General features: G+C 36.2%; 1 protein-coding gene across 1 annotated transcript in view; it reads left to right on the top strand.

Moving 5' to 3' along the window:
- Nucleotides 1-326: 326 nt before the first annotated feature.
- The window catches only part of LOC122753697 (pleckstrin homology domain interacting protein), a 181,192-nt gene continuing 154,983 nt past the window's right edge, over nt 327-26,535 (top strand). Inside the window, 6 exon segments of the mRNA XM_044001307.1 lie at nt 327-813; nt 922-980; nt 1,136-1,165; nt 1,373-1,432; nt 18,109-18,259; nt 18,365-18,463. Coding sequence (XP_043857242.1) covers nt 774-813; nt 922-980; nt 1,136-1,165; nt 1,373-1,432; nt 18,109-18,259; nt 18,365-18,463 — 439 coding nt within the window. The 5' untranslated portion in view covers nt 327-773.

Genomic DNA, 26,535 nt, shown 5'->3' with positions numbered 1-26,535 from the left:
CCTCGGGGCATTTTCCCCCCTCTCTGGGCAGTTTTGCTTCATTTGTTTCCTATTTCTGCTACATTGAAACTAACTTCCATCTCAGCTCCAGTCAGAGGCGCTGAATAGAACCTGTGCTACGGCTCCGTGTGCGTCATATCCCTCCGCGGAGCCGTCCCTCCCCCCGAATCAATCCCTCCACAGAGAAAGCGCTTTCCAACCAACCAACGGCCGCTGCTCCGACATCTTCTCCTAACTGGAAATAAATAAATAAATCGATCTACTGGGGGGCGGTGTGAGAGCGGGGAGGCGGGGAATCAGGCCGAACGAGGCTGCTGCTGCTGCCTGGGAAAGGAGTGTGTGTGTGCGCAAGATAGGGAGGTTATGGGGGAGGGATGCTTTTCCCTATCTTTTTGACCTTCCTTTTGAAATTGAGGGAAGGAAGCCGTGTGGCGAGAGACTGGGTGGGGGGAGACCCCAAGACCTAACCCTAGCCCGGGTTCGGCGGCAGGGACTCCTTTCTCAGGCGGAGGGATCTCTGTGGCGGAGGTGGCGGGCGGGTTGCTGCCGCTGCCGCCGCCGCCGCCGCCGCCGCTGCCTGTGAGTTGTTGTTTCCTCCTCCTCCTCCTCCGCCGCCTCCTCCTCCGCCGCTGTTGGTTGAATGGTGGAGCCGAGGCTCTGGCTGGGGAACACACAGTGACAGCTACAGGGCAGGCAGGCAGGCGGCGGCGCCGTCCCCGCTTCCCGTCCTCGGCGGGGGAACCCCGCCAGTGGCCCCTAAGTGACCAATAAACATGTCTTGTGAGAGCAAAGGCCTCTCGGAGCTGCGATCGGGTAAGTGGGGAGGCTGCGGGCGCCGCTGGCACGGGGCGCGTCCGTCCCCAGCGCCCCTAGCCCGGCGCTGAGCCTGTGTCTCTCCCCTCTCCCCTTGTCCCCGCACAGAGCTCTACTTCCTCATCGCCCGGTTCCTGGAAGATGGACCCTGTCAGCAGGCGGCTCAGGTACGGCGCTGCGGGCTGGCGAGCGAGAGGCGGCGGCGGCGCGCCGCCGAGGGGCTGGGGCCGGGCCGGGGTGGGGGAGGGAGGGAGGCCGCGGGCGGCGGGGGGCGAGGAGGGTGGCCAAGCAGCGTCCCCCCACCCCGCTTTTGTTGTTGCAGGTGCTGATTCGAGAAGTGGCCGAGAAGGAGGTAAGAGGAGGCGGTGGCGGCGGCGCTCTGCGGTGGCTCACCCGACCCGGGCTGCTGCCGCTCCCTGCCGCCGCCGGAGGGAGGAGGGCGGCGCGGCGGGCCCGGGCGGGCCGGGGGCGGCGGGGGGGGCTGTTTCGGGGGGTGGGGGGTCAGCCGATAGGCGGGGGTCGAGCAGAGGCTGATGTTGGGGTGTTTTCCCCCTCACAGCTGTTACCCCGGCGAACTGACTGGACGGGAAAAGAGCATCCCAGGACCTACCAGAATCTGGTGAGAGATTCCCATCGCGATGCGAAAAAACTTTTCCCCGAGTCAAATAAAAATTGAATTTCCCGCAATTTTTTACAGGGACAAAAACTTGGCTAAAAAAATCGCGAAAGCTTCAAAGGCAATGGGAAGGGTTGGGAGCTCAACACGGGACAGGCGCGGGGTTGGGGTGAGGGGTACCCGCACCCCAAGACCAGAGGGGCTGCGGACAATTTATTTGTGATATTTTGTTAATGTGCTAGAAATAAAGATACGTCATGAATGTTGTGCAGTGAAAGGGCTGGAGGAGGAGGGACTAGAGCGCGCTTCCGCGAGAGAGCGCGAGCGCGGGTACGCGCATCAGAGAGTCAGGCGGCCAGGAGGGCGCGCTCTCATTTCTCCATGCGCTGTTGCTGCTGCTGCTGCATACATACATAGCTCAGCTTCTCTCCTTTTTCTCTCCCAGTCTCTTCCCTTTTCTCTCCTCTTTTTCCTCTTTCTCTCCTCTTTTTCCCAGCTCGATTCACTCTCTCCTCTGTCTCTCCCCTTCTTTTCCTTCACACAGTAGCTGGTGACTATTCCAAAGTGACATTAGCATTTCACACACAAAAAAGGCTGATCAGCTTAAATCATGGCAAGAAATTAGTTCTCCCCTCTTTTTTTCCCTTTGCTTAATTTCAGATCTGGAATTTTTTTGGGAGATTAACATGTACAGTGAGTACAGCCCCTTAGCCACACATTTATTTGTTGTTAGAACTTTTACTCATCCATGACAGAATTGTAATATACATTTAGAAATGTGATTTGTGGTTACATATATGGTGAATATGCATATCCATGTTTATCATGACATATTAACTGTACCAAAGTGTTAAGATTCCTAGCCTTCTGAAGTTTTTTCCCTGGGATGAAACTCAAGTAAAATTTCCCATCATTTTATATTGTGTGATTCTGACTTTGAAAAGTTTTTTTTTCCTTTTACATGTCTGCTTTTCCCAGTTTTCTCACCAAAGGCATTCCATAGTTCTCTACAAATATAATTTTAGGGGAGGAGTGAAAGGATCTCCTATCACTTTGCCCTGTTCCTCAGTTACCTGGCATTTGCTTTTAGGATAAAGACTCAGTATTTCAACAAATTTGGATTATTCTTAAGTCGTTGCCACGATCATTATTTTTGGTAGCTACTATTTCTTTTTGGTTGTAGTGTAGGCATTAATTTGACCAATAAAATCACTACTTGATTAATCTGTTTTCTTTGAGCCTTTCAGAATAAAAAACATTCATAAATTTAAACTTTGAATGAAGCAAGTAAAGATGCAGTGTTAGATTTTGAAAATTCAGTAATAACCAATCCTGTAACCCCTGGCAAAACATGGTAGAAATAGCTGCCATTCTCGATTTTGAGGAAAGTTTCAATTTTAATATATGAAACCAAATATAGAAAATGGCAGTTTCCATTGCTTGCACTTGAGTTTGGATATAATCCTATACCGATTGATGTTGTTTTAAAATGTTTTACAAGTTCTCTTCAAGACTGAGTTCATTTCCATGGATGTTTCTTTTTACCTGTAATGTTCTTACTTTGCTACCCAGAGAAATCCTATTGAGATAGCAAAAGAGCTTCTGATTTGACATGGGTGGGCTTGATTTTGACTTGTTCTCTTATGAATATATAAGTATACTGTGTTTGGTGTAATGTTATTTGGTTATTTTTATTTTTGTTAAATTTCTGGTGTTTCTGGGATAATTGAACTCTTGTATAAATCTTGGAAGTTATGTTCACATATTGCCTGATTACTTTTATGTACTTAAAATGAAAAGCATAATTTACCTACCAAATATAACTTATTTAATTTTGTTTTGTAGACTTTGTATGTTTTGGTGAGGAGAATTGTTTACATTGGTTTTTTCTAGGTGAGGGTGGTAGTTATGCTATCTGATAAAGTTATTTTTCTCTTAATTGGAGAAGTTACAGTACTGAATTTAAATATATAGGAATATTCCAGATTAGAATTAGTTATACAATGCATACATTGAATATAATTCTAAGATTAACAAAATCTATTTGTAATAACTGTTTGAATCACAATAAGTATGACCAAAAGAGTAAGCAATGGTCTAGGAGGCATTCAAAAAATTTTATACACAATTTTAAAATAATTTTTCAAGTTTATTGTGAATATCTGTGGAAAATAAAGCATATCCTTGATTTGAAGGATTTTTGCTTTGGAATCCCATAAGTTTTGATACAAATATAGATCTTCAATTTCAGAACTTGAAATGAAACTTGTTAATTTTAAAATATTTGCAATATGGATTAGGAAGAGTTGACTAGAACCCAAGTTAATTTATGATGAACATATTAAGACATGACATACCTGGTGATTTCACCGAGTGTTTTCCCTCCAGTAACATACATCAAAAGAGGATCTCCCTCATGTTCTTAAAGATACAAGGGTTTTTGGGTTTTTAGGGGAAGAGTGTACAAGTATGTTCTTGCTACTTGACCAGTCTACTTCCTTTTTCATTCATATATGCCATCAGTTATGTCCTTTTCACCACTTTAAATAGACAAGATGTTGTTGGTAAGATGCTGCACTGCATGTATTTGATATTGCCCTTTGGGTTGCTTGTAATTTTGATCCTTCAGAAAGTATTCCTAAGATCCTCAAACTCGGGGCAAATGTAGAAAAAGGAAGAAATTCCTAATCTGAGCATAGAACAAAGGAAACACTCTTCGCTGTTTATTTTGTTTACTTCTTAGTTCAATTAGTTTGGATAGTGAAACTGGTTGGTTTACCATCATTTTCAAGTTTTTAGCTTATGCAGTGATTGTCTTTAGATTTCTAGGTCTGTAGTTGAGGCAAGATTAAATTTCCTAGACTAGATTGTGTACTCTTGAATTTTTTTGGATTGATCCTGCAATTTCATAAATGGAGGTAAGTCCCAGTGAGGAACTCCTCTTCTAATGTACATCAGGACTTTCTCTGCAAGATGTAGTTTTAGAGTTGCCTGGGGTCACTGAGAGGTTAGGTTAAGGGACTTCCTTGAAGTCACATAGTCAGTGTTCTTAAGAGACCTTGACTTGAACCCAGGTCTTCCCAACCCTGAAGCCAGCTTTTTATACACTAGACCACATTGCCTTTACTTTTTATTATGATTGCATTTTTAGCTAGCAAAACCATTTGTTTTTTGAGCTACTTTTGTTTTGCTAAAATTATTACAAAAATGATTCCTACTCTTCTCATAAAGGGCTTTACTCTTAATAGTTTCATGCCACAGAAAGCTTCACTTTGAAGGGAACTACTGCCATTTACTAGGACCTAATTTGGTGTTGAGTCTTAAAACTTAAAGTACTAAAACCTTGAAGCTTAAAAAAAGGGGGGGGGGGTGTATAGTGTGTGAGTGATCTCAAGTTAGAAAGAGAAAGTTAATTTAGAATTGTATACAAAACACAGTAAATACCTTTGTGTTTGGTACAGATTTGCTGTGGTTAAAATACTTAATTTCTGTAAGTTATTGATGATTTTCAAACAATAATAGAAATTAAAGACGAGTAGTAAAAATAATTTGAGTTTTTAACCATTTGTATTTATGAATTGTTAAACTGGCTAGTTTTAAAAAACGATTTTGAGCTTTGTAAAAAAGATTTAAGTATAGAATTATAAGTAATGTAATCTAGCATTGGTAAATTACATAGAGATTCAAGGAAATTTGCCTTTCCAGATTTTCAGTTTTTAAAATTATATTTTTAATAGTATTTGTAAGACTTAAATTTTTTTTTCCGAAAGTCAGAATTGGCTTAAAGACTGGTTTCCTTTGAGTCTACTTAAAGGAGATGATGAGACTGATTATCTCTAGGCTAGTAGTTTTTATTTTTTCATCTTATATAGTCCTAGTAAGAAAGACAGGCCTTATTGTAGGGCAGCTTACTGAAAGAATTTTTTCTGTCATAACTTCATGTTTAACTTACTATATTTGTGAGAATTAAAATATTTTGAATATAGAAAAGAAAATACCTATTTAGTTGGAGGAGAGAAGTTGTGACTTGTCATTTTATGCATGAAGAATCTAGTCTAGGTGATTTCACTGTTAGAAACTAGGCTCTTCCCTTACCACTAATTAAACAAACAACTCAAACACATTCTGTGATTCCCAGTACTTTCCTAGTTGTGTGAAAATTGATTTACTATACAGGGGAAGTTCTGTTTATATACATACTCAAGTGTCCAGCCATGGCCCCCATACACCCCCCACCCCAAAGCCAGGCAATGATATTATCTTCTTATGTGTTTCTACTTAAGTTTAAAAATACTGTATTGTGCCCAATCCAGTTTTATAAATTTATGTTTCAAAGGTATTCTACTTTTAAATATCACATTTAGATCATTTGGCTTTTACATTTTGGACATCATTATTACATATTCAGATTACTATGAAGAATATGGAATGACTGCTTTAGACTTCTGGAAATCACGTTTTATAGTGTAGCTGTTTACCAAAATCATAAGTATGGTGGTACAAAATAATGTAAAGTTTAAGAACCTTAAAGTAAGAATTCAGTTGAACATATAGGTAGAATTGTAAATAAATTAGTCTGACTACTAAGATATTGACTGACTTTTCCGGGCAAATTTACATTATGAAATATTTAGTTGTGAGCATTTTGGATTGATTAAAGGATATTAAAGCTTTTTGCTTTTGAGAAGTCAAAAACTGTTATGAGATGGTAGTTTGGATTATGTAAAAGGATCTTGCTCTTGTCGGATTCCTTTTGGCTGGAGATTAGGGAACTTAAAAACCACAAATATTTGTATCTTTTAGGACTTTATGGATGAGTATTGTGTCTTTGGTTGTCACAACTAGAATTAATTTCTTTTAAAATTTCCTGGTGATGAGAATTTTTGAATTTGTTCCTCTTTCAGAGTCATAAGTTACATGAATTTTATGAACATCAAACAAAGTAATTTAGCATTCCCTAAATACAAAGCACAAATGTTCCCCTTCCCCCCTTTTTTTAGCCTTACTCTTTTTTTTGTGTGTTTTTTTTTTTGTTTTTTTAAATGGCATTTGTGTAAACACAGAATTTAGTATTTAATAAAGGAATGATTTTTTTTTCTGGAAAATTTTCAGTTAAGTTGAATTCATGATGTTCTTAGAAAGTGAGTATCTTTTACTGATGTTATTTAAATTGTCTAACATTTTAGACAGCTTACTGTGAGCTTTGTTAAATGAATCCTGTTTTGTAGAGAAGTGTGTTAGTGTTCTTTTAAGATACATAAGACTACTAATTAAATATATTTTGAAATGGATTTTCTTTTAGGAATAATAACTTGGCTTTTGCATAGTACTTTCATCTTTACAGAATGCTTTTTCTCACAGTAATTCTGAGGCAGATACATTTAGGTATTAATATCCTAGTTTTATAGATGAGGAAACTGTCTCTTAGAGGTAAAGTGACTTGTGTAGGGTCACACAGTAATTGATTGAGGTGGAATTTGAACATAGCTTTTCTGTACCAAAACTGGAGACATATTGGTGAGAGAGCTAGCCTCAAAATCAAGAAAACCTGGGTTCAAGCTCACCTCTTGTATGTGCTAATTGTATAACCCTGGGTAACATTATCTTTTAATTATTGTAATTATTAAATTATTATCTCAGTGTTCTTTAAGCAGTTCTCTATATTTAAAGAACTATATAGAACTACATATAGTTCTCTATATCTATATTTATATATCTATATCTAATCTATATCTACATGCATACTACCATTTTCTCACCTGGTAATTCCTTATAAAACAATGAAATCACAGGTGTACTCTATTCCTTTCTGACTCTTAAGTAGTGCTCTTTCTGCTATACTGTACATTATTGAATCCATTGAGTCAGTACTTTAAGTTTTGGAAACCAGAGTGATTTTAAAACTTATCTGACTATTCTCCATTGAGCTATGCCAAGATACATGCATATATTTTGTTTCATAGTATAAGAGAAGGGAAAAAGAGGAAAGAGGTTAATAATACTCAAGAATGGTCCAGCATCTGCTCATCTGCTTACTATTCCAGCAAAGTTTTACTGTCACAGGAATGACTCAGAGTGGATGTCCTACATCAATACTTGGATCATATACCTGTAGTGTCCATGGTTTGGATGAGGGGAAATATTTATCACTTCCTGTTTTCAGCTTTGATTTACTTAGTTCTTTTGGGGGGGGGGGCCCCGCAATGAGGCTTAAGTGACTTGCCCAGGATCACACAGCTAATAAGTGTCAAGTATCTGAGGCCAAATTTGAACTCAGGTCCTCCTGAATCCAGGGCCGGTACTTTATCCACTGTGCCATCTAGTTGCCCCCGATTTACTTACTTCTTATCTGTGGAAATAACAAATTCTAGATAAATTTGGTCCTGAAATATATGTAGTAATGATTTGCAAAATGGGTTTTCTACCATTATAGGTGAGATGTTATTTCTAGTGTGTGCTTTCCATTTGAAACTACTGAAAATAAAACTGACTGGTCTATTTAGATATATTTCTGAAATGCTAAAGTAAACATTTTTAGGCTTTTCCATTTTAAACCAAAAGTAGTATTAGGTAGTATAACTTTGACAATAGATGTAATTAAAAAGAACGACATGAATCAAGTTTTCAAATAATTTGCTTGTCAAAGTAGCATTTGGGTATTACTTAGGTAAATATTGTTTAGCTCGACGAGATATTTCTCTCGATACTGACTTTTTAAGATTGTCAAATACCTGACAATTTAAAAAGTAAACCTCACTGTATTTTTTAACAATTTCAGACAAATGTTCACAGATTTTATTTTAACAAGAGGTGACAGTCCCATAGTGCTTTTCCTGTTCAGCCCACTTCTGGAGTATTGTGCTAAGTTATGGACTCATTGTTTTATTGAGAGCTATTGACAAGCTGGATGAAAAGAGAACTTGAAAGCATATGATACAAGGACCAATTGAAAGAACTGGGCCTATTGGCTGGGAAAAAGAAGACCATAGAAGGTCATTGTAGTTATCTTTAAGTACATATCATGCAGAAGAATCACTAGACTTGTCCTTTGTCATCCCATGGATCCGAATTAGGAGCTATGATTAGAAGCTATAATGCTAAAAATTGCAGTGAAATATGATAGAACTTTATAACAATTAAAGTCATAGAAAAGTTGATTGCACTTCCTGAGTAGTTAGTTTTCCTGTTACTGGAGATTTTTTAATTGAGACTGTATTATTATATATTATACCGTATTCTTCTTAAGAATACTGTTGACTAGGGGGCAGCTAGGTAGCACAGTGGATAAAGCACTGATTGGATTCAGGAGGACCTGAGTTCAAATCCGACCTCAGACACTTGACACTTATTAGCTGTGACCCTGGGCATGTCACTTAACCCCTCATTGCCCCAACACCTCCCCATAAAAAAACAACCAACAACAAACACACAAACAAAAGAATACTGTTGAGGAGAGAGTCGTGTTTCAAACAAGGATTTAGCTAAATGACTCCTTAGGAACTTTGCTGAGATCTTTTGATCTTGAGTTTCAAGATTCTGCTCATAGTATTCCTATGCTATACATACCCTAATGATTTTTTTTTTTTGTGAGGCAATTGGGGTTAAGTGACTTGCCCAGGGTCACACAGCTAGTAAGTGTTAAGTGTCTGAGGCCGGATTTGAACTCAGGTACTCCTGATTCCAGGGCTGGTGCTCTATCCACTGTGCCACCTAGCTGTCCCTCTAATGATTCTTTAAAAAAAAAAAAAAGCATTCTTCCTTACCACTTTACTAGAATGTAAGTTATTTGATGGCAAGGACTGTTTCACTTTTGTGTTTTTATGCCCTGTATTTAACATAGTGCCTGGCACATGATAAGTATTTAACAAGTGCTTGTTTGAGATGCTGGGAAAACAATAAGAAAGTGTTGTCATGTGAAAGTTGAAAATCAGATCTTTCCAACATTATTTCTGGATGGGGGATAAAGATGTGGGACTTAGGAGTTACTAAGACTTGATATTGATGCCTGTCTCTAACATACACAATTATTCGATCTCCCCCAGTCTCTGTTTCTTTGTAAGAATGGTGATAAAACTTGTAATACCTACTTTGTAGAGTTCTTATGAATCTCTCATCTCATATGTGTGTGTATCACTTTGTAAATTTAAACATTTAAAAGTTATACATCAGAGCTATTTCTAAAATAAGTTCTACTTTTTAAGCATATGCTACAGTTTAATACATTAGAAAGGTCTCTTAATTCAAGTCAGAAATATTTACTGATCACCTACTATATGCCAGGCACTTTTCTAGTTGATGGAGTATCAAAGATCAAAAGCAAAATAGATTCTGCCTTAGAGGAATTCGGATTCTGCTGGGGGTGGGGGTGGGGGTTGGAAATAAGATGTAATCCAAATACAGAGATGGTACTAGTGATACCTTGGTGGTACCCTTGGTGATACCAGGGATGGTCAGGCAAAGTCTCCTGTGGGAGGTAGCACTGGAGTTATACTTTAACAAAAGTTAAAGAACTGGAGGCAGAGGTGAGATTACCAGAGACAGAATGTTGTGATCTGGTAACTGCCTTAGAACAATTTGGTTGGAATGTGGCTTGGTAGATGGGGAGGACCAGATTATGAAGTGCTTTGAATGTCAAGACGGGTTTATATTTTATCCTTATGGTAATAGGAATCCAGTGGGAAGTGATGGAATGTTGGGGGATGAGGAAGAGTAAAGAGTTGAGGATACTTCTGAGGTGAACTGGGTGAGTTAAAAGGGTTGTGGTACCATTGACAAATGGAGTATTTAGAGAAATGGATGGATTTTGGGAAAAAATACTGAGTTATATTTTGGACATGTTGAGTTTGAGATACCTGTGGGACTAGTTATAGATGTCCAGCAAATACCTGGTATTGTAGTATTGAACTTCAGTAAAGACATTAAGACTTAATAATGTAGATTTTGAAGTAATTTACCTAGAAATTATAGTTAAACTTATGGGAGATTTTGCAAAGGAGACTGAAAAAGGACATTGAGACAAGCAGAAGGAGAATTAGGAGAGCACACAGTCATGAAAACCCACAGAGGAGAGAGATAATAGGAGGAAGGAGTAGTGGCAAGCTACAGGGTAGGGGAAGAAATATGATGACTTGAGAAAAAGCCGTTAGATTTAATGGTTAGGAGAGCTTTGATCATTTTTGTGATAGCAGTTTCACTTGTGGTGAGGTTGTAGGCCAGATTATAAGGGGTTGGAAATTGATTGGGAGGTGAGAAAGTTTTATTTTGTGCCCCAAAGCAACAAGAAACAGAATTTTATTGAATATTTGGTTACTTTATAATGCAATACTTATGATAAGTATTTGCAAAAATAGTATCATGAAAGTAATTACATCTTATTGCCATTATTAAGGGCAACACTTAATTCCCTTTTAGATTTCATCTTAATTTTTTCCAGCTCGTTGAGATCCTTTTGGATCCTGACTTTGTCATGCAGTGTATTAGCCATCTCTCTCAGCTTTATGTCTTCTGAAAATTTTATAAACAAGTTAAATGAATATTTATTCAAGTTATTAATAAAAATGGTAAATTGGAAAGGGCTAAGAAGTATTGAAGTTTGCCACCAGAGAGCTTCTTACAGGTTGGCATTAATCTGTATTGAATACTTTATGCGTTCAGTTCAACCATTTCCAAATCTGCTAATAGTACTGCCATTCAATCCTTGGTGTTTTTATGTAGTGAAATACAACTCAAGAGGCATAAAGTTCAAAGATTTTATTTATATATACATATATATGTATGTATGTATGTGTGTATGTATATACATATATATGAGAGATGGTCTATAACTGAAGATCATTCTAGTTGATTGAAAAAATACAATTGCTAAATAGTTGAGTATTTTTTTCAGTCCTCCAACTACCCTCATCAGTGGTCTTATCCCTTCTCTGTTTTTATTCCCAGCTTCCAGTCACTTAGAAGGTCGTTTCTTTTCCTTTTGGTGTCTGGGCAGTTTGTTGAAAGTTTCCACTTGTTTTGACCTTTAGCCTTTTTGACTTAACGTTTTTATAGGACTTTGGCACTCATACACTCGGCCTCAGTTACATGTCTTTGCTTCTAGTCTGTCTTTTGAGCACATCTTTGAAAAAATCTGAATTTGTTTAGTAAGCTTCCTTTATCAGATTTGACCTGGGTGTGATGCTTAATTAAACTGATACCTCAGACCCTGACTATGGTCAGTTGGTGTGAAGGTATCTTAATGTTCTATAAAAAATAGGACTGACATTTCCAGTTCTCACACTTGATTAATTTGGATAGACTCACTGTATATTGGTTTGCTCTTACTGTGGGAATAAATAGATGAGTTGGGAGAAAAGAGAAAAAATTTTTTAAATGATAGCAAAGATTTTTTAAATGAGTGTAGAAATAGATAAAGAAATATTTGTAAACCTAAGGTGATAAAATCTGGAAGTGTTAATATTTACTTAAGTGGTATGTAGTATTAAATGGTTTTTAAAAACCTCTTTCAAAAATAGATCAAAGTAGATTGAAATTTTTCTAGATTAGGAGAATGTAATATTTTATACCTGGGGACTATGTATTTCAGCTTGTAAAGAAAAATTTTGGTGACTAATTTCTGTTCAGTTCTATGTAATTATACCATTATCCTGTGAAATTTGAATATACCCTTGTTTTTGGCTTTTGTAATTTGCTTACATTTTCCATCTTTTCTTTTGAACCTTAGCTTTAACAAGAGGTAGAATTAACACCTAAGTTGTTACTGACCTACTACAACGTGCTATGATTGTACAAATTTAGCCTTAGTTAACTGTTCAGACTCCTAAAGATGGAGACATATATAAACTATATTTCATCTGGTTTTTGACATGTGGAGTAGATGGTGGGCTGATTGGTTGAAATAGAGGGATCAGTATGTAATTGTGAATTAAATGATAGATTTTTGTTCTTAGATATTGTGTGAATTAGAAGGGGCCTCAGAAATTATCAAATATAATTTCTGTATGAACAAAAGTTGCTTCTAGTCTAGGAGGACCCATTAATTTACATGGGAAAAAATTAATCTCACTAAGATTTAGTATTTCTTGCAGTTGTGAAATTTTTTTTTTCAAGGCAATGAGGCTTAAGTGACTTGCCCAGGGTCATACAGCTATTAAGTGTCACATGTCTGAGGCTGGGTTTTAACTCAGGTTCTCTTGAATCCAGGGCTGGTGCTTTATCTACTGTGCCACTTAGCTGCCCCCAGTTGTGAATTTTTTAAAAAATTCATTCTGAGAAGGGTTCATAAGTTTCACCAGATTGCCAAAGTTTGAGATGGGAGATCCATGATATAAAAAAGTTTAAGAACCCCTGCACCAATCTAGCCTTTGTTTGAAAACCACTAAGGGCCACAACCTCCTCACAAATCTCACTCAATTTGTGGACGGTTCTGATAATTAGCAATTTTTTCCTTAGTATCAATTTACTCTTTGCGCCTTCTACTCTTTACTCCTAGTTCAGTTGTCTCGGGGCCAGGCAAGACAAATCTAATTCCTCTTCCACGTGACTGACTTTCAGCTACTTGGAACACAATGATCATGTCACCTCCTAAGTTAAATCTTCCTTAGGCTAACCATCCCCTTCAGTGATCTTCATATTATTGTATGGTCACAGTGCCCTTTCTCTACCATCCTGTTTATGCACCTTGGGATGCTGTCTAGTTTAATAGTATTTTTCCTACAACTTTCCTAGAATTGAACACAGTACCCAGATGTGATTTGGCTGAGATATTCTACAGTATGACTTAACTTCTTATTTCCCAATTTTATGCCTCTTGATGCAACTTAAGATCTTATTAGCTTGATTTTGGCTTCCATGTCACATTATTAAGTCATTGAACTTCCAGTCCACTAAAATCTCCAGATCTTTTTCAGACAAATTGCTATCTAGCCATGCCTTCCATTGTACATTTGTGAAATTGACTTTCTGAACTTCAGTTAGATTTAGACTTGTATTCTGGTTTGATTTCTTTTTGTTAAGATTAATTGCCTTTTTTTTAAGATTAAAATTACATAGGGGGTAGCTAGGTGGCGCAGGAGTCAGGAGTACCTAAATTCAAATCAGGCCTCAGACACTTAACACTAGCTGTGTGATCCTGGGCACACTTTAACCCCAGCTGGCTCACTTTAAAAAAAAAAATTACATAGTAATACAGTCTTCCAGTATACTTAATTTTCAAGGACAACTTTATTCTGTTCCAGATTGTAGGTTTTTACTGCTGGATTTATTGAGTGTAATGATATGTTCTGCTAATTGGTGAAAAACTGTTCTTGACACCTTACCAGTTCTGTGATGATAAATACTAGACTTATGTCACAGATAGAAAAGTGATTACCTGGGGCAGCTAGGTGGCGCAGTGGATTGAGCACCGTCCCTGGAGTCAGGAGGACCTGAGTTCAAATGTGGCCTCAGGACACTTTACACTTACTAGCTGTGTGACCTTGGGCATGTCACTTAACCCTCATTGCCCTGCAAAAAAAAGAAAAAGTGATTACCTGTTTTTGTGGCTGGCCACTTAAGAGTGTCCTAAGCAACTCTGAAAAGAACTTGAAAAACCAAGTAGGGAATTGGAACCCCATGCTACAGAAAATATATGTGCTGCTAGTTTTCATTACCCTACCTCAGTCACACCCCGGAAGGGGTGTCAGGTACTAGTGTTTGTATATATTTGTTGTGTGCTTTGTAATGAACTAGTATAAGAAAAACTTTAATCAGATCAGTAGTAGAAACTGTCAGTTTTTCTTTCTTCTATTTAGAGGTATAATGTAGACCTATAATCCTCAAGATAAATATTTTGGAGGGAGCTCGTAATTTTCCTAAGCCATTTTATTATTTTTTTTCTGCATCATTGTTTTTAAGATTTTTTTGAATTCCTGAATTATTGTTGGACTTTAAGTAAATTAAAAGTTAACTATTTTTACATAAAGACTTTTGGATCCTAAGTAATATAGTTAACTAAAATGTGATTAGGACAACTAAGTGGCACTTTGGATAGAGAATAAGGCCTGAAGTTAGGAAGACCCATCTTTGTGAGTTCAAATCTTGCCTCAGACACTTAGTAGCTAAATCATCTTGGGCAAGACACTTTAACTCTGTTTGCTTCAGTTCTTTGTGAGAAGGAAATGGCATACCACTCCATTATCTTTGCCAAGAAAAACCCAAATGTGGTCACCAAGAGTTGGATGCAACTGAATAGCAGTAATGCGTGTTTATATATAATGAACTTGGGGGGGGGGGAGAATAATATGTGCTTTGAAGAGTACCATGGCTTTTTGTTTTGGGGTGTATATGTATGTGTGTGTGTGTGTGTGTGTGTTTTGTTTTGTTGGGGTTTTTTTGGTGAGGCAGTTGGGGTTAAGTGACTTGCCCAGGGTTCAGTGTACTCAGGTCTTCCTGAATCCAGGGCCGGTGCTCTATCCACTGAACCACCTAGCTGCCCCTCATGGCTTTGTGTTTTAGTCCTGAAGGCTGTTGTTCAGTTTTGATTTAGATAGCAGAAGATAGTGGTTGGTTTTAAAAGCACTGTAAAATAGTCTTTACGACTCAGGAAGATTAAATGTTTTGAAAAAGAGAGATCATGTTTGACATCGACAACTGAACAATGTATAGAAAATAAAAACTTAATGTTATACGTAAAAAAATATATATACAGCAAAACCTTGATATTATTTCAATTTGCTTGGGCTACAGTATGATGCAGTTCACTTTTAATAGAGATTATATGCCAAGAAAACTCCAAATGGATTCATAAAGAGTTGGACACAACTGAAAAGATGGAACAGAATCAAGTTGTATCAGGAATTTTGGTGGGGGGGTGGGGGAGAAAATGTCTCAATCTCAAAATACTTGACCCGTGGATATATCCTGGGAATGGTTTTCAACCTGCTTTTTCAGCCAATACTTTATAATGAAAATTGAACTTCAGAATAATGATTCTAAGGCACTGCAAAATACTGAATTAGTAAAGAAATAGTTGTGTTCAATATATGTTGCTTAGGAAATGAATGTTACTTTTTTAGACATTATTAATACTTTTGTAATTTGTCAAGAATTCCAATAAGAATCAAAATTAAAAGGATATCATAATCAGAAAAAATCATTTAATCAGTAGGGGTCCTAGTCCTGATAACCTGAGCATTCTTTCTAATTGAGTAAGACTTTATAATATACTAACTTTTTGCTTTTATTAAATAAATAATTTTTAAAATAAATTTTTAATGAGTTCATGAATCATAGAATTTAAGTTAGATGAGACTTTGGTCGTCTAGTAACAGGTTCATAGGATTTATTGTTTAGAAGTTATTTTATCTAACCCTCTTATACACGTCAGAAAATTTTGGCCAAGAGAGTTTTTGACTGCCCAAGGTCACAGAGATAGATAGTAAGCTGCATAGTCAGGACTTGAATCTAGGCTCTTCACTCATTTTACAATGAAACAATGTGTATATGTTTGTTTTTTAGCAGTTAGGTTCATTGGTAAAAATTATGCCTGTTAGGTGTTTAATTTGTGGACAACTTTATTTAGTCAACATTCTGGGGGGAAAATATATGTGTGAGGTAATTTTGCTAGCCAGAATATATGCTTCATAAGGAAACATTAATGTTATAAATGTATATGAATATGTGTTTATATGTATTTTTGGTATTTTATAAAAGTATTTGCTAAAAATAGTACTACAAATGAGATTATTTGTCAAGATCCTATGTAGGATTGTGATTATCTTTCTATGTTAATTTTTCTTAAAAATGCTAATTTAAGGTTATTGATAAATTTGGGGTGAAAATTAATTTTTTTATAGCTAGCTGTGGAATTTTTAAAAATAGTAACTTAAAAATGTGGGATATGGAATTTGTCACCTTATCACAAAACAACTCTTAAGTCATTGATAGGGATTTTATATAAATGTGTGAAAGAAATTATGAAAACATGAAAAAAAAGTTCATTTTATCTCCTATCATCAGAAGATTAATATAGTGAGAAAAACATGTCATTCTAAATAAGATTTTCTAGATCCTCAGTTGTTCAGTTCAATATTCCTTATGTTAATGAATTGCTACAATACAAAGTTTGATAACAGCAGGTGCAGGACAGAAGCAAATTCTGATGAAAAATAAGGTGTAGGGGGCAGCTAGGTGGCACAGTGGATAAAGTGGCAGCCCTGGATTCAGGAGGACCTGAGTTCAAATATGACCCTAGGCAAGTCATTTAATCCTCATTGCCCTGCCCCCCCCCCCAAAAAAAAAAGTAAGGTGTGTTAGGTACAGTGTAGAAATATGAATAATATCCAGCCTCTTTAAAATGTCAGTTGTGGTCTTCAGTTATGCTATAACAAGCTATTGCAAGCTAGTATAGAATAATTTGACAAAAAAGTCTTGTTTCATAAGGAATTCATATGGAAATGGCAGTGGATACTAGTCTTTAGGCACTATAGTGAGGAAATTTACATGATTTGGGTCAGTATTATAGTATAATAGTTATTTTAATTCTTTCGAGATTCATTCTGTATTAGGATTTTAAAAATATTTTGATAAGTATATGAATTTGAAGGGATTGTCCTCTTCCAACCTGCCCCCCCCCCCCAATCAAATTCTAAATACATAATGATGTTTTTATTTGGAATCCAACCTGGGCCAAACTAGAGAGTAGAATTTTGTTTCTTTGTAATTGTAGCTGACATTTATAAAGTACTTTACATACATTATACATTCGATCTTCATATCAACACTGTGAGATAAGTACACTAGCTATTACTACTCCTGTTTTACAGATGAGGAAACTGAGGCTCTGAAAGGTTAAGATGAGATTAAATATAGTGCTTTTAAATTTATAAACACTATTATCAAGACTAGTTTCAGTAGTTAACCTACTACTATTGATTGTAATTTTAATACGTTAAAGACTTATTTGAAATGAAGCATGATAGTTGTCAACATAATTTTTATTTATAAAAAGTATATTAGAATTAGTTGTTAGATTCTTTTTTTTTGTGGGGCAGTGAGGGTTAAGTGCCTTGCCCAGGGCCTCACAGCTAGTGTCAAGTGTCTGAGGCCGGATTTGAACTCAGGTACTCCTGAATCCAGAGCCAGTGTTTTATCCACTGCACCACCTAGATGCCCCCATTAGATTGAAGTTGAATTCCTTCTTAACCTTTCCCCTCATGTTATTTGCGGTGTATAGAGGGGAGGGCAAAACTTAGTAGGAATCAAGCTGTTTCACAGAACAAATACAAAGTTTTTAAGGAATATAAAATTGTAGGGTAATGAGATATAGAGATAGTGAATAGAATGAGATGGAGTTGGAGATCATCTAGTATAACCCTTTATAAAAAAGGAAAATAAAGCTTAGAATCTGTGACTTTGGTCAAGTTTAGGTAGTAATAAGTAAAATTTAAAGACTAGGTGTGATATAAATCCAAGCCTCTTGGTTTGTTTTTCTATATTAAAGAAGCAGTTGGAAGAATAGCTAGGACAAATCTCTGCTTTAAAAATCAATTGTCTTTATTTAAAATTAAATGAAAAATTCACTTTTCATGTCAGTATTTTTTCTTTAGAATTTTAGGTAACAGATGTAATATGAGTTTTATGTGATGAAAATGTTGGTCTTCCCTTTAGCAAATATTTTTATATTTTTCTGTTTCACACAATAGGTGAAGTATTATAGACATTTGGCACCAGATCACTTGCTGCAAATATGCCATCGATTAGGACCACTTCTAGAGCAAGAAATTCCTCAAAGTGTCCCTGGAGTGCAAACATTATTAGGAGCTGGAAGACAGTCTTTGCTTCGCACAAATAAAAGTATGGAACTTCAAAAGAAGGCTTAAAGGGATTTTAATCATTTAAATTTTTTGTGTGAATTTGCCTAAATTCATAAGTATATAATTACACATATATGTTCAATAGGCTGCAAACATGTTGTGTGGAAAGGATCTGCTCTTGCTGCTTTACATTGTGGAAGACCTCCTGAGTCTCCGATCAACTATGGTAGTCCCCCCAGTATAGGTAAGTAAATTGATTTTAATCATATTGGGCAGAATTGTTTAGAAAACTGGACAAAAATTATTTTCAGGTATAGCAGATGTATATCACTTTGCATGCTACACATTGCTTTATCAGAATTTCAGGTAAGAGCAGTGCAGTTCAGATTATTTTTAGGTACATTGGTATAAGGCCATTTATAGTCATACATAATTTTAAATTGTATTGCATTTTTATATTATATGTGGACTATGTGTACTTAAAATATTTTCTATATTTTGGGGCACAATTTAGATCAAAGCTAAAGTCTGAGAAAATTCAAGTTGTATATTCCTTAGTAGTTTCATGTTCTTATTAAATATATTTTATTGAAAAATTAAGTCTTCAGTCAAAGGTGCTTTGGGTTTGTTTGTTTTTGGGGGGCAATGAGGGTTAAGTGACTTGCCCAGGGTCACACAGCTAGTGTCAGGTGTCTGAGACTGGATTTGAACTCAGGTCCTCCTGAATCCAGGGGCCATTCTTTATCCACTGTGCCACCTAGGTGCTCTCCAAAAGTGTTTTGTAATGGGTATTCTTTTTTAAGTTGGACTAAGTGATCCTCAAGGTCCCATCCAATTCTGAAATCCTCTGTTACCAGTGAGAGATTTTACATTTATCACTTGCATTTCTTAAAACAAGGATAGTTTCCTTTTCTTCATTTTTACCACAAATTGGAAAAATTGGGAATTAGTGAAGTACACTCATTTAGGGACTGAATAAAGGAAGGCTTTTTTTGTTGTTCTTGTTTATTTGTTTTATCTTGTTTTTTAAAAAGTTAAAAAAAATCTGACTCTATCAGTTAAGTAAACTCCTGGTGAGGATACTTCTACCTATTCGACTTAGCAGCTGTTCTGTACTTAGAATGTTGTAGAATTGCTTAAGAGCACTGTAGGGTCACATAATAAAGTATGAATCGGAGATGAAACTTGAACTCAAGTCTTCTGACTTTGAGGCCAACTCTTTTACCACTACTCCACATTGGCTTTTGTGTTAGGTCTAGGAAAATAAAATAGTTGACATATCTGTTAGGAAATACAACTGTGCTTCTTTTCCCTTTAAAATAATAGCTGTTTGATCCTGGGCAAGACACTTTATCCTGTTTGCCTCAGTTTCTTGTATGTAAAATGAACTGGAGAAGGAAATGGCAAACCACTTCAGTATCATTGCCAAGAAAAACCCAAAATGGGGTTACAAAGAGTTGGACATGACTGAAACAACTGAGCGGTGGAGATGTCTACTTCTGGATGTAATATCTTGTCAAATTCACCATGTCCAAACTAAACTAATGATTTTCCTTGTCCCCAACAGGTTCCCCATTTCAGCTCTATTTTTTTTTTCTGTCAGCATTGTCACCATTCTTCAGGTAGAAAATTTGGGGTCATTTAGGGGTCCTTTGTTTTCTTTCAATTTGATTACTTTTTAAAGTATCTCTTGGGTTCATCCTTTTCTGTCTGATCTCATCCTAATCGAGGCCTTTCTCATCTCAAACCAAAGTTAATATGCAAGTCCTCTTGTCAGTCTCCTCCCTCTTCCCTTAGTCTGCCTCACTATCCAAGGAAACCCACATTGTACCAGTGAGATTGATTTAATGCCATCCCTCTTCTCAAGATAGTTAAAAGTTAGATAAAACACTTATTATGCTCTTAATACACATGCTAGGCATTTCTAAATGCTGGAGATAAAACTTCAAGCAGAGATGGAAAAGGTACTGGTTCAGGGCAAGGAAGCAAGCAGAGAATCAGTATAGATATGGGTGAGGTGAAGTATGTCCCTGGTTCTTCCTAAATTGGTTCCAGGGAAAGATTTATTAGTTACGAGAGCAGCCCCAATTAAGTGTGGACTCATTGCTATTGTCTTTGAAGATTCCCTAGAACTTAATTCCATCATAGATATCTTACTTTATTTGCCATTAATTATAAGTACTTAGCTTTTGCTTCAGACAGTAAAGAAGCATTTATTAAGTGATTACCTCATGCTAGGCACTGGAAATACACAGGCAAAAATACAGTAGTCCCTACCTTCAAGCAGTTTATAGTCTGTACATATACAGAATACATAATAAAATAAATACAAGGTTCTTTTGAGAGGGAGAGTGGAGAGCACTAGCAGCTTGGGAGGAATCAAGAAAAATTTCATAAATAAGGTGGTATTTGAGCTGAGCCTTCAAGGAAGTGAGGAGTTTTAAGAGATGGAAAGGAGAAGGGAGTACAGTTGAAGCATTGGGGACAGTGTGTATGAAACTACTTCCTATTATATATTCACTAAAGCTAACTTCCCCTCATAGCTTTCCCTCTTTCATAAGTCTTTAATGTCAGTAGCATAGTTTTGTATCTCATTCCCTGCATTTAGATTATAAATTCTGTGAAGGCAAGGACCATTGAGGTAGCTTGTAACTCACCTATGTGTTTTATTAGATGAACTTTCTGAATTGCATTGACTGGCCTACATGTTGACAAATATCTCTGAACTTAGTTACGTGGTCCTTAGATGAAAGACAATTTTGTTACTTGAAGGCTTTTCAGTTTGATTCAGGACCTGCAGAATTTGAGTTTTCCTGACATTTGAGAAACCAGGGTCAACTCCATGGCATAATGAGGAATCAAAGTAGGACTTTGATAATTTTTATATAAATTCTGTTTATGCAGAATTGGAAGACAGCAATATATCTGAAATGAGATTTAATCGAAAAAAATTAAACTTTACTAACATTCTATGTTTTTTACTCACTTCTTGTTTTGTTTTACAAATTCATAATTGGCTCGTCTTTATAGTTATTATGACAACTTGATCTATAGAATTTTGTTCAAATGTGACTTAAAAGAAAGATAACATTGCCTTAGATAAGGTAAGTTGTACTTTTAGAAAAATGTTTTTGGTGTGCATCTGAGAAGGGCAAGAGTAGACTTGGTTAAATAAAACCCTAGTAGTCTGTCTGCTTTCTAAGACGTTGCTCTTGTTGAGTACAAGGTAGCCTTTGGCTAAAGAACAAAAAAACAAAAAAACTACAAACCTAGATAGTAATGTGGAAATAATTCATTGATATCCTTAAAACAAATTTTATCATATAACTCTCCAGAAGAGCCGTTAAAGTATAGGAATGCCATTTAGAAGATTAACTTTTAAGAGTTTAAAAAACTTTATTTTCAAAACTTAGTGAAAATCAATTTGTTCTTTTTAGAAATGCCAACAAAGTATTTTTAAGAGTAACCAGAAAAAACTTAATAGGTTACCGGATAGATAAACTAATAGTATGGCCATGGAGGAGAGATTAGTAACATGAAAAATATATTTAGGGGGCAGCTAGGTGGCACAGTGGATAAAGCACCGGCCCTGGATTCAGGAGGACCCAAGTTCAAAGCTGGCCTCAGACCCATGACACTTTCTTAGCTGTGTGATCCTGGGCAAGTCACTTAACCTTCATTGCCCCGCAAAAAAAACCAAAACAAACAAATATATATGTGTGTGTGTGTGTGTGTGTGTGTGTGTGTGTGTGTGTGTGTGTGTGTGTATGTATATTTAGATTAAATGGCAGAGAAGAAGAATGTGACAGGGAATTGAGTTTTAGAAAATTGGTTGGATCAAGCACATGTTTTTCTGTTATACTGCATTTCTCATCATATAATGAAAACTCATAGAAAAATAAGTTCCAACATTTTTCTTCCTCTGTACAACTCTTTAGGAACAGCTTTCATATATTTTAGAAATATTTGATACAAAATGCCAGTCTGACTTCTGTTCTTTTGTATACACACATGTGAAATACACATTTGAGGGGATTAATTAGAACTATTAATTCTACTACTATGTATTTTTCAGTGTTGTATGTGTGTCAGGCTTCACTATGAAGTTTTAAGTTGGCTACACTGTTGGGGGATTTGAAGGCAATTTCAAACAGGTGTCTCTGATAGGTTAGTAATAAGAAAAAATAAGCATTTAGAATTTTGGTAGAATGTTCTGCCTACATGTTTTTTCAGGATATTTATTGATAGCAAGGCAGTGTGTTTGAAAACTTTTATTTGAATATTAATAGCACTAGATATATGTTTTTTAAATCCCACTTTGAGTTTTTGGGGTTTTTTTAGTAACAATTGGAAACTTCTTTTTGTTCTTCCCTTCCTCAACAAGACCTTACTAATATAGATAGTATCACTGAGTGTCAGAAGGTAGGAGAAAAATGATACCAAGAACTCTTCTACTTTATTATTTGGATTAGATTTCTTCATGGACACATTGAGATTGATAGAGCTATGTCTTGTGTAGGATTGTCATCTATTTTTCAGTTTTCTCTATTTTAAAAAATCCCACACCTCAGCTTAGAACCAGCTTCTAGCAAAACACTGCATTAAAAATGTAAGGCAGTTGGGGGCAGCTAGGTGGCACAGTGGATAAAACACTGGCCCTGGATTCAGGACAACTTGAGTTCAAATTCGGCCTCAGACACTTGACACTTACTAGCTGTGTGACCCTGGGCAAGTCACTTAACCCTCATTGCCCCACAAAAATAAATACATAAATAAAAATAAATAATTTTTTTTTTAAAAAGAATGTAAGGCAGTAATGATGCAAAAGTCAGAGGTTTATTAACACATATTTGTATTTTATCCTTTTTGTAACAACTATATTGTGATCCAGATATCTCTTTTATTCAAGTGTTCTTAATTCCCTGAAAATTGCTATGAGCAAAAAATTATTTATTGATTTAACATATACTATTATTATTTGTTTAGTAGAAAAAACAATTGCCATCTCCTAGAAGAGACTCCTACAGTGTTTTATTGATGTGATTATGTGATTATATCAAAGTTGTGTATAGCAGAAATTTCTTTCTGTTGAGAGGTCAGTGTACTTGATGAAGATTTTTTTTAGCCTGATACTTAGAAATAGTGTTTAAATTAACATTACATGTTACTATCTTTTTACTTATTTTTCAGGCTATTTTGACATTTTAGGGTGTTAATTTTATTGCTGAAGGAATGCTTAGTGCTAGAACTTCTTTGTTTGTTGGCAGACATGCTGGTGGGAAAAAAAGTAGATAAAGTTACTTATCTGTCTGCTTACAGCTGGTTGCCTTATCACTTGGTGTAGAGATGAACTATTAGGCCTAAGGAAAGAAACTTGATGTCATAGGATTGTTGTTTTTAAGATGGGAGTAGAGGGATGTTATTGACAGTATACTTGTGACTCTGCTTCTGGATGGAGTAGCATGACTCATTTTGCTCCTCACTTATATACTTTGAAAACTTGTACCCTTCTTTAATACCCTAGTACTCTCTTAAAAATTTCAGTGGAATCTGTTCTTGGCAGGAACTTCCAATGTAGGCCTTCTTGTTCTGCTTGTCCTTTTTTGCTGCTAGCTACCCACTCCATCCCCTAAGAAAGGAAGAAAGAAATCTGGGATAGAGAGTTATTTTACTATAAGATTAGACAGTGCTATGTAATGGAGAAAGGGCCAGGACCAGGCCACGTAAAAAGAGGCATGTCAACATTAGCTCAACCAGTTGTTTCTGGATTCCTTTGCTCTGGTAACCTATGAATAAAAATAAAAGAAGCAGAAAATAATAAGAATCACAGCATTTTTAGAGAATAAATTTTTTTTTTCCTTTTTTTTTTTTAGTGAGGCAATTGGGGTTAAATGACTTGCCCAGGGTCACACAGCTAGTAAGTGTTAAGTGTCTGAGGCCAGATTTGAACTCAGGACTGGTTCTCTATCCACTGTGCCACCTAGCTGCCCCTAGAGAGTAAAATATTAACCTAATTGATGGTACCATGAGTATGTTATACCTATTCAATTGAAAAATATCAGTCTTACATTTTCTCTATAAATGAAATAGGAAGACAAAAGAACTTGGAACTAAATATAAGTGGCACACAGGCTCTCAAGCAAGAGGCAGATAAAGGAATTAGTTTTATCATGTATTCAGAAACAAGAAGAAACATAACTTTATGGGACATTTGATAATTTTGTATTTCAGAGTACCATGATAATGATTGTTTCTATAGTTCATCTATTTCGAGTGCTTAAAAGGTAGGGAAATTCGGTGGAGTACTCAGACCCTCCAAAATAAATTTCCATATACTTTGATACTTGGTGACTTAAAAGTAAAAATGGGAGTAGATGAGGATGACCAAAAAAAGAGGTTCAGAAGTAAGAAAAGAGAGAAGCCAGAAATTTGTAGATTCCATAGCAGCCTTAGATATATATATAATGATACTTTTTTGGTGAGGCAATTGGGGTTAAGTGACTTGCCCAGGGTCATACAGCTAGTAAGTGTTAAAGTGTCTGAGGCCGGATTTGAACTCAGGTCCTCCTGACTCCAGGACCAGTGCTCTATCCACTGTGCCACCTAGCTGCCCCATGATTACTTTTTTGAAGAAAAAACTTTGGATATGATGAACACCAAACAATATCACAAAACCAAAATTAATTATATGTTGTCAGGAGATGACTTATAGATATAAGATCCATTTGTAGATAAGATGTGTGTGAATTCAAACTGCTTATTGAAGCAAAGATACAAATGAATAGAAATCAACAGAATAAAATTAAAATGTAAAAACATAAAACACTTATGTGTTCACTTAAGCATTTACTTATGCATACATGTGTGTACATATGAACATATACATACATACGTATATATACTTATATCTGCCCTTCAGTTAACAGCTCCATCTTTACCTACTTGAGCATGTTACTGGTAAAGAAAAATGGGAATTGTATGAGAGGAAAGGATGTGAGACATAGACACAGATTATGGTAGTTGCAAATTGAAGTTTAATTGATAGATACCAGTTACCATAATGAGGAGGTAAAAAGAGCCTAAAAAATCCTCACTTTCTTTAGAAAACATTTGGCTGGCTTATACAGCTAATATGACAATTAGAAGCAATACTAGTTTAGAATATAAACTTGTTTATAAAATATTATGGAAAAGGAGAGTGCAAGGTTATGAAGAGTATTGCCTTTTTAAATAATGAGAAGCAGTGTGGACAAAAACTAGTTTAAAGATAACTTGGTATGCAACTCAGCTAAGCTTAGTCATTGTAAGAGCATTTAAGAATAAAATAGGACACCAAATGAATGAAATGGAAAATATCTGAAAAAAGATGAGCTTAAGGAGAAAGTGGAAAATACATTGAAGAAAAAAAAGGAGAGGGAAAGTAGCTGGACTAGACCAAATATATACAGAGGAGGCCCATTCTGGAGATGACACAGTTTCCAAGGTGTTATAGGTGCAATTCATCAGGTATTTGAAGGACAGGAAGGTACCAAAATTATGGAAGAAAAAGGTCAATAAGATACATCAGTAACTACCACCTCATGTCCCTAGTTTCCTGCATGTAAAAATGTATATGAAAATAATGTGCATGCGTATTAATGGCATACTGGATGAGTATGGGTACAGGTAGGCTTTTGTAGGCAAGATTCCAAAGTAGACCATATCTTTCCTATTACTCAGTTGACCGTAAAACTTAGAGAAATGAGGTCTCACTGTGTTTATTTGACTGTAAAAAGAGCATTTGATTCAGTAGAGTAAAATGCCATTGTAGGCTCTCTGACAAAGTAGCTTTAACAGCTTAACACTGCAATACAACTTTTGAGACACCTTATACATGGCAAAATTATGCAAGATTCCTTTAAAGGTATATAACAAGTAATCTCCTTTGACTCTTATGATTAGTAACAAATGTGACATAAAACAGATGTGGATGAAGTCCACTGCAGCCAGCAAGTTGAAGAGGGTTTTTTTTGTAGATGTGGTTCTCCAGATGCTGCTCCTCTTTGCAGATGACATTGTGTTGATTGCATTGATTTCTGAAACATTGTGGAGCCTCCTAAATGAGATCTACAATTACATAAGAAAAATCAAGTGGCTAAAACCTACCTATTGTGTTACATTTGCAGAATGCAAATGGATAATAAATTGGGCCTAGAATAGGAAGAAAGCAGAATGGATAGTCTTTGGGAAATTGTCCAGTTTTTTTAATGACCTCAAATATCTCTCTCTGAAACCTATCCTATCTTTTTAATACCTAGGTAGGTGATGGGTGTGGAA

Source organism: Dromiciops gliroides, chromosome 4 (genome assembly GCF_019393635.1).
Source record: "Dromiciops gliroides isolate mDroGli1 chromosome 4, mDroGli1.pri, whole genome shotgun sequence".
NCBI classification, from domain to species: Eukaryota; Metazoa; Chordata; class Mammalia; order Microbiotheria; family Microbiotheriidae; genus Dromiciops; species Dromiciops gliroides.
Note: the sequence above shows the minus strand (reverse complement) of the source record. Positions and strands in the feature narration are given on the sequence as shown.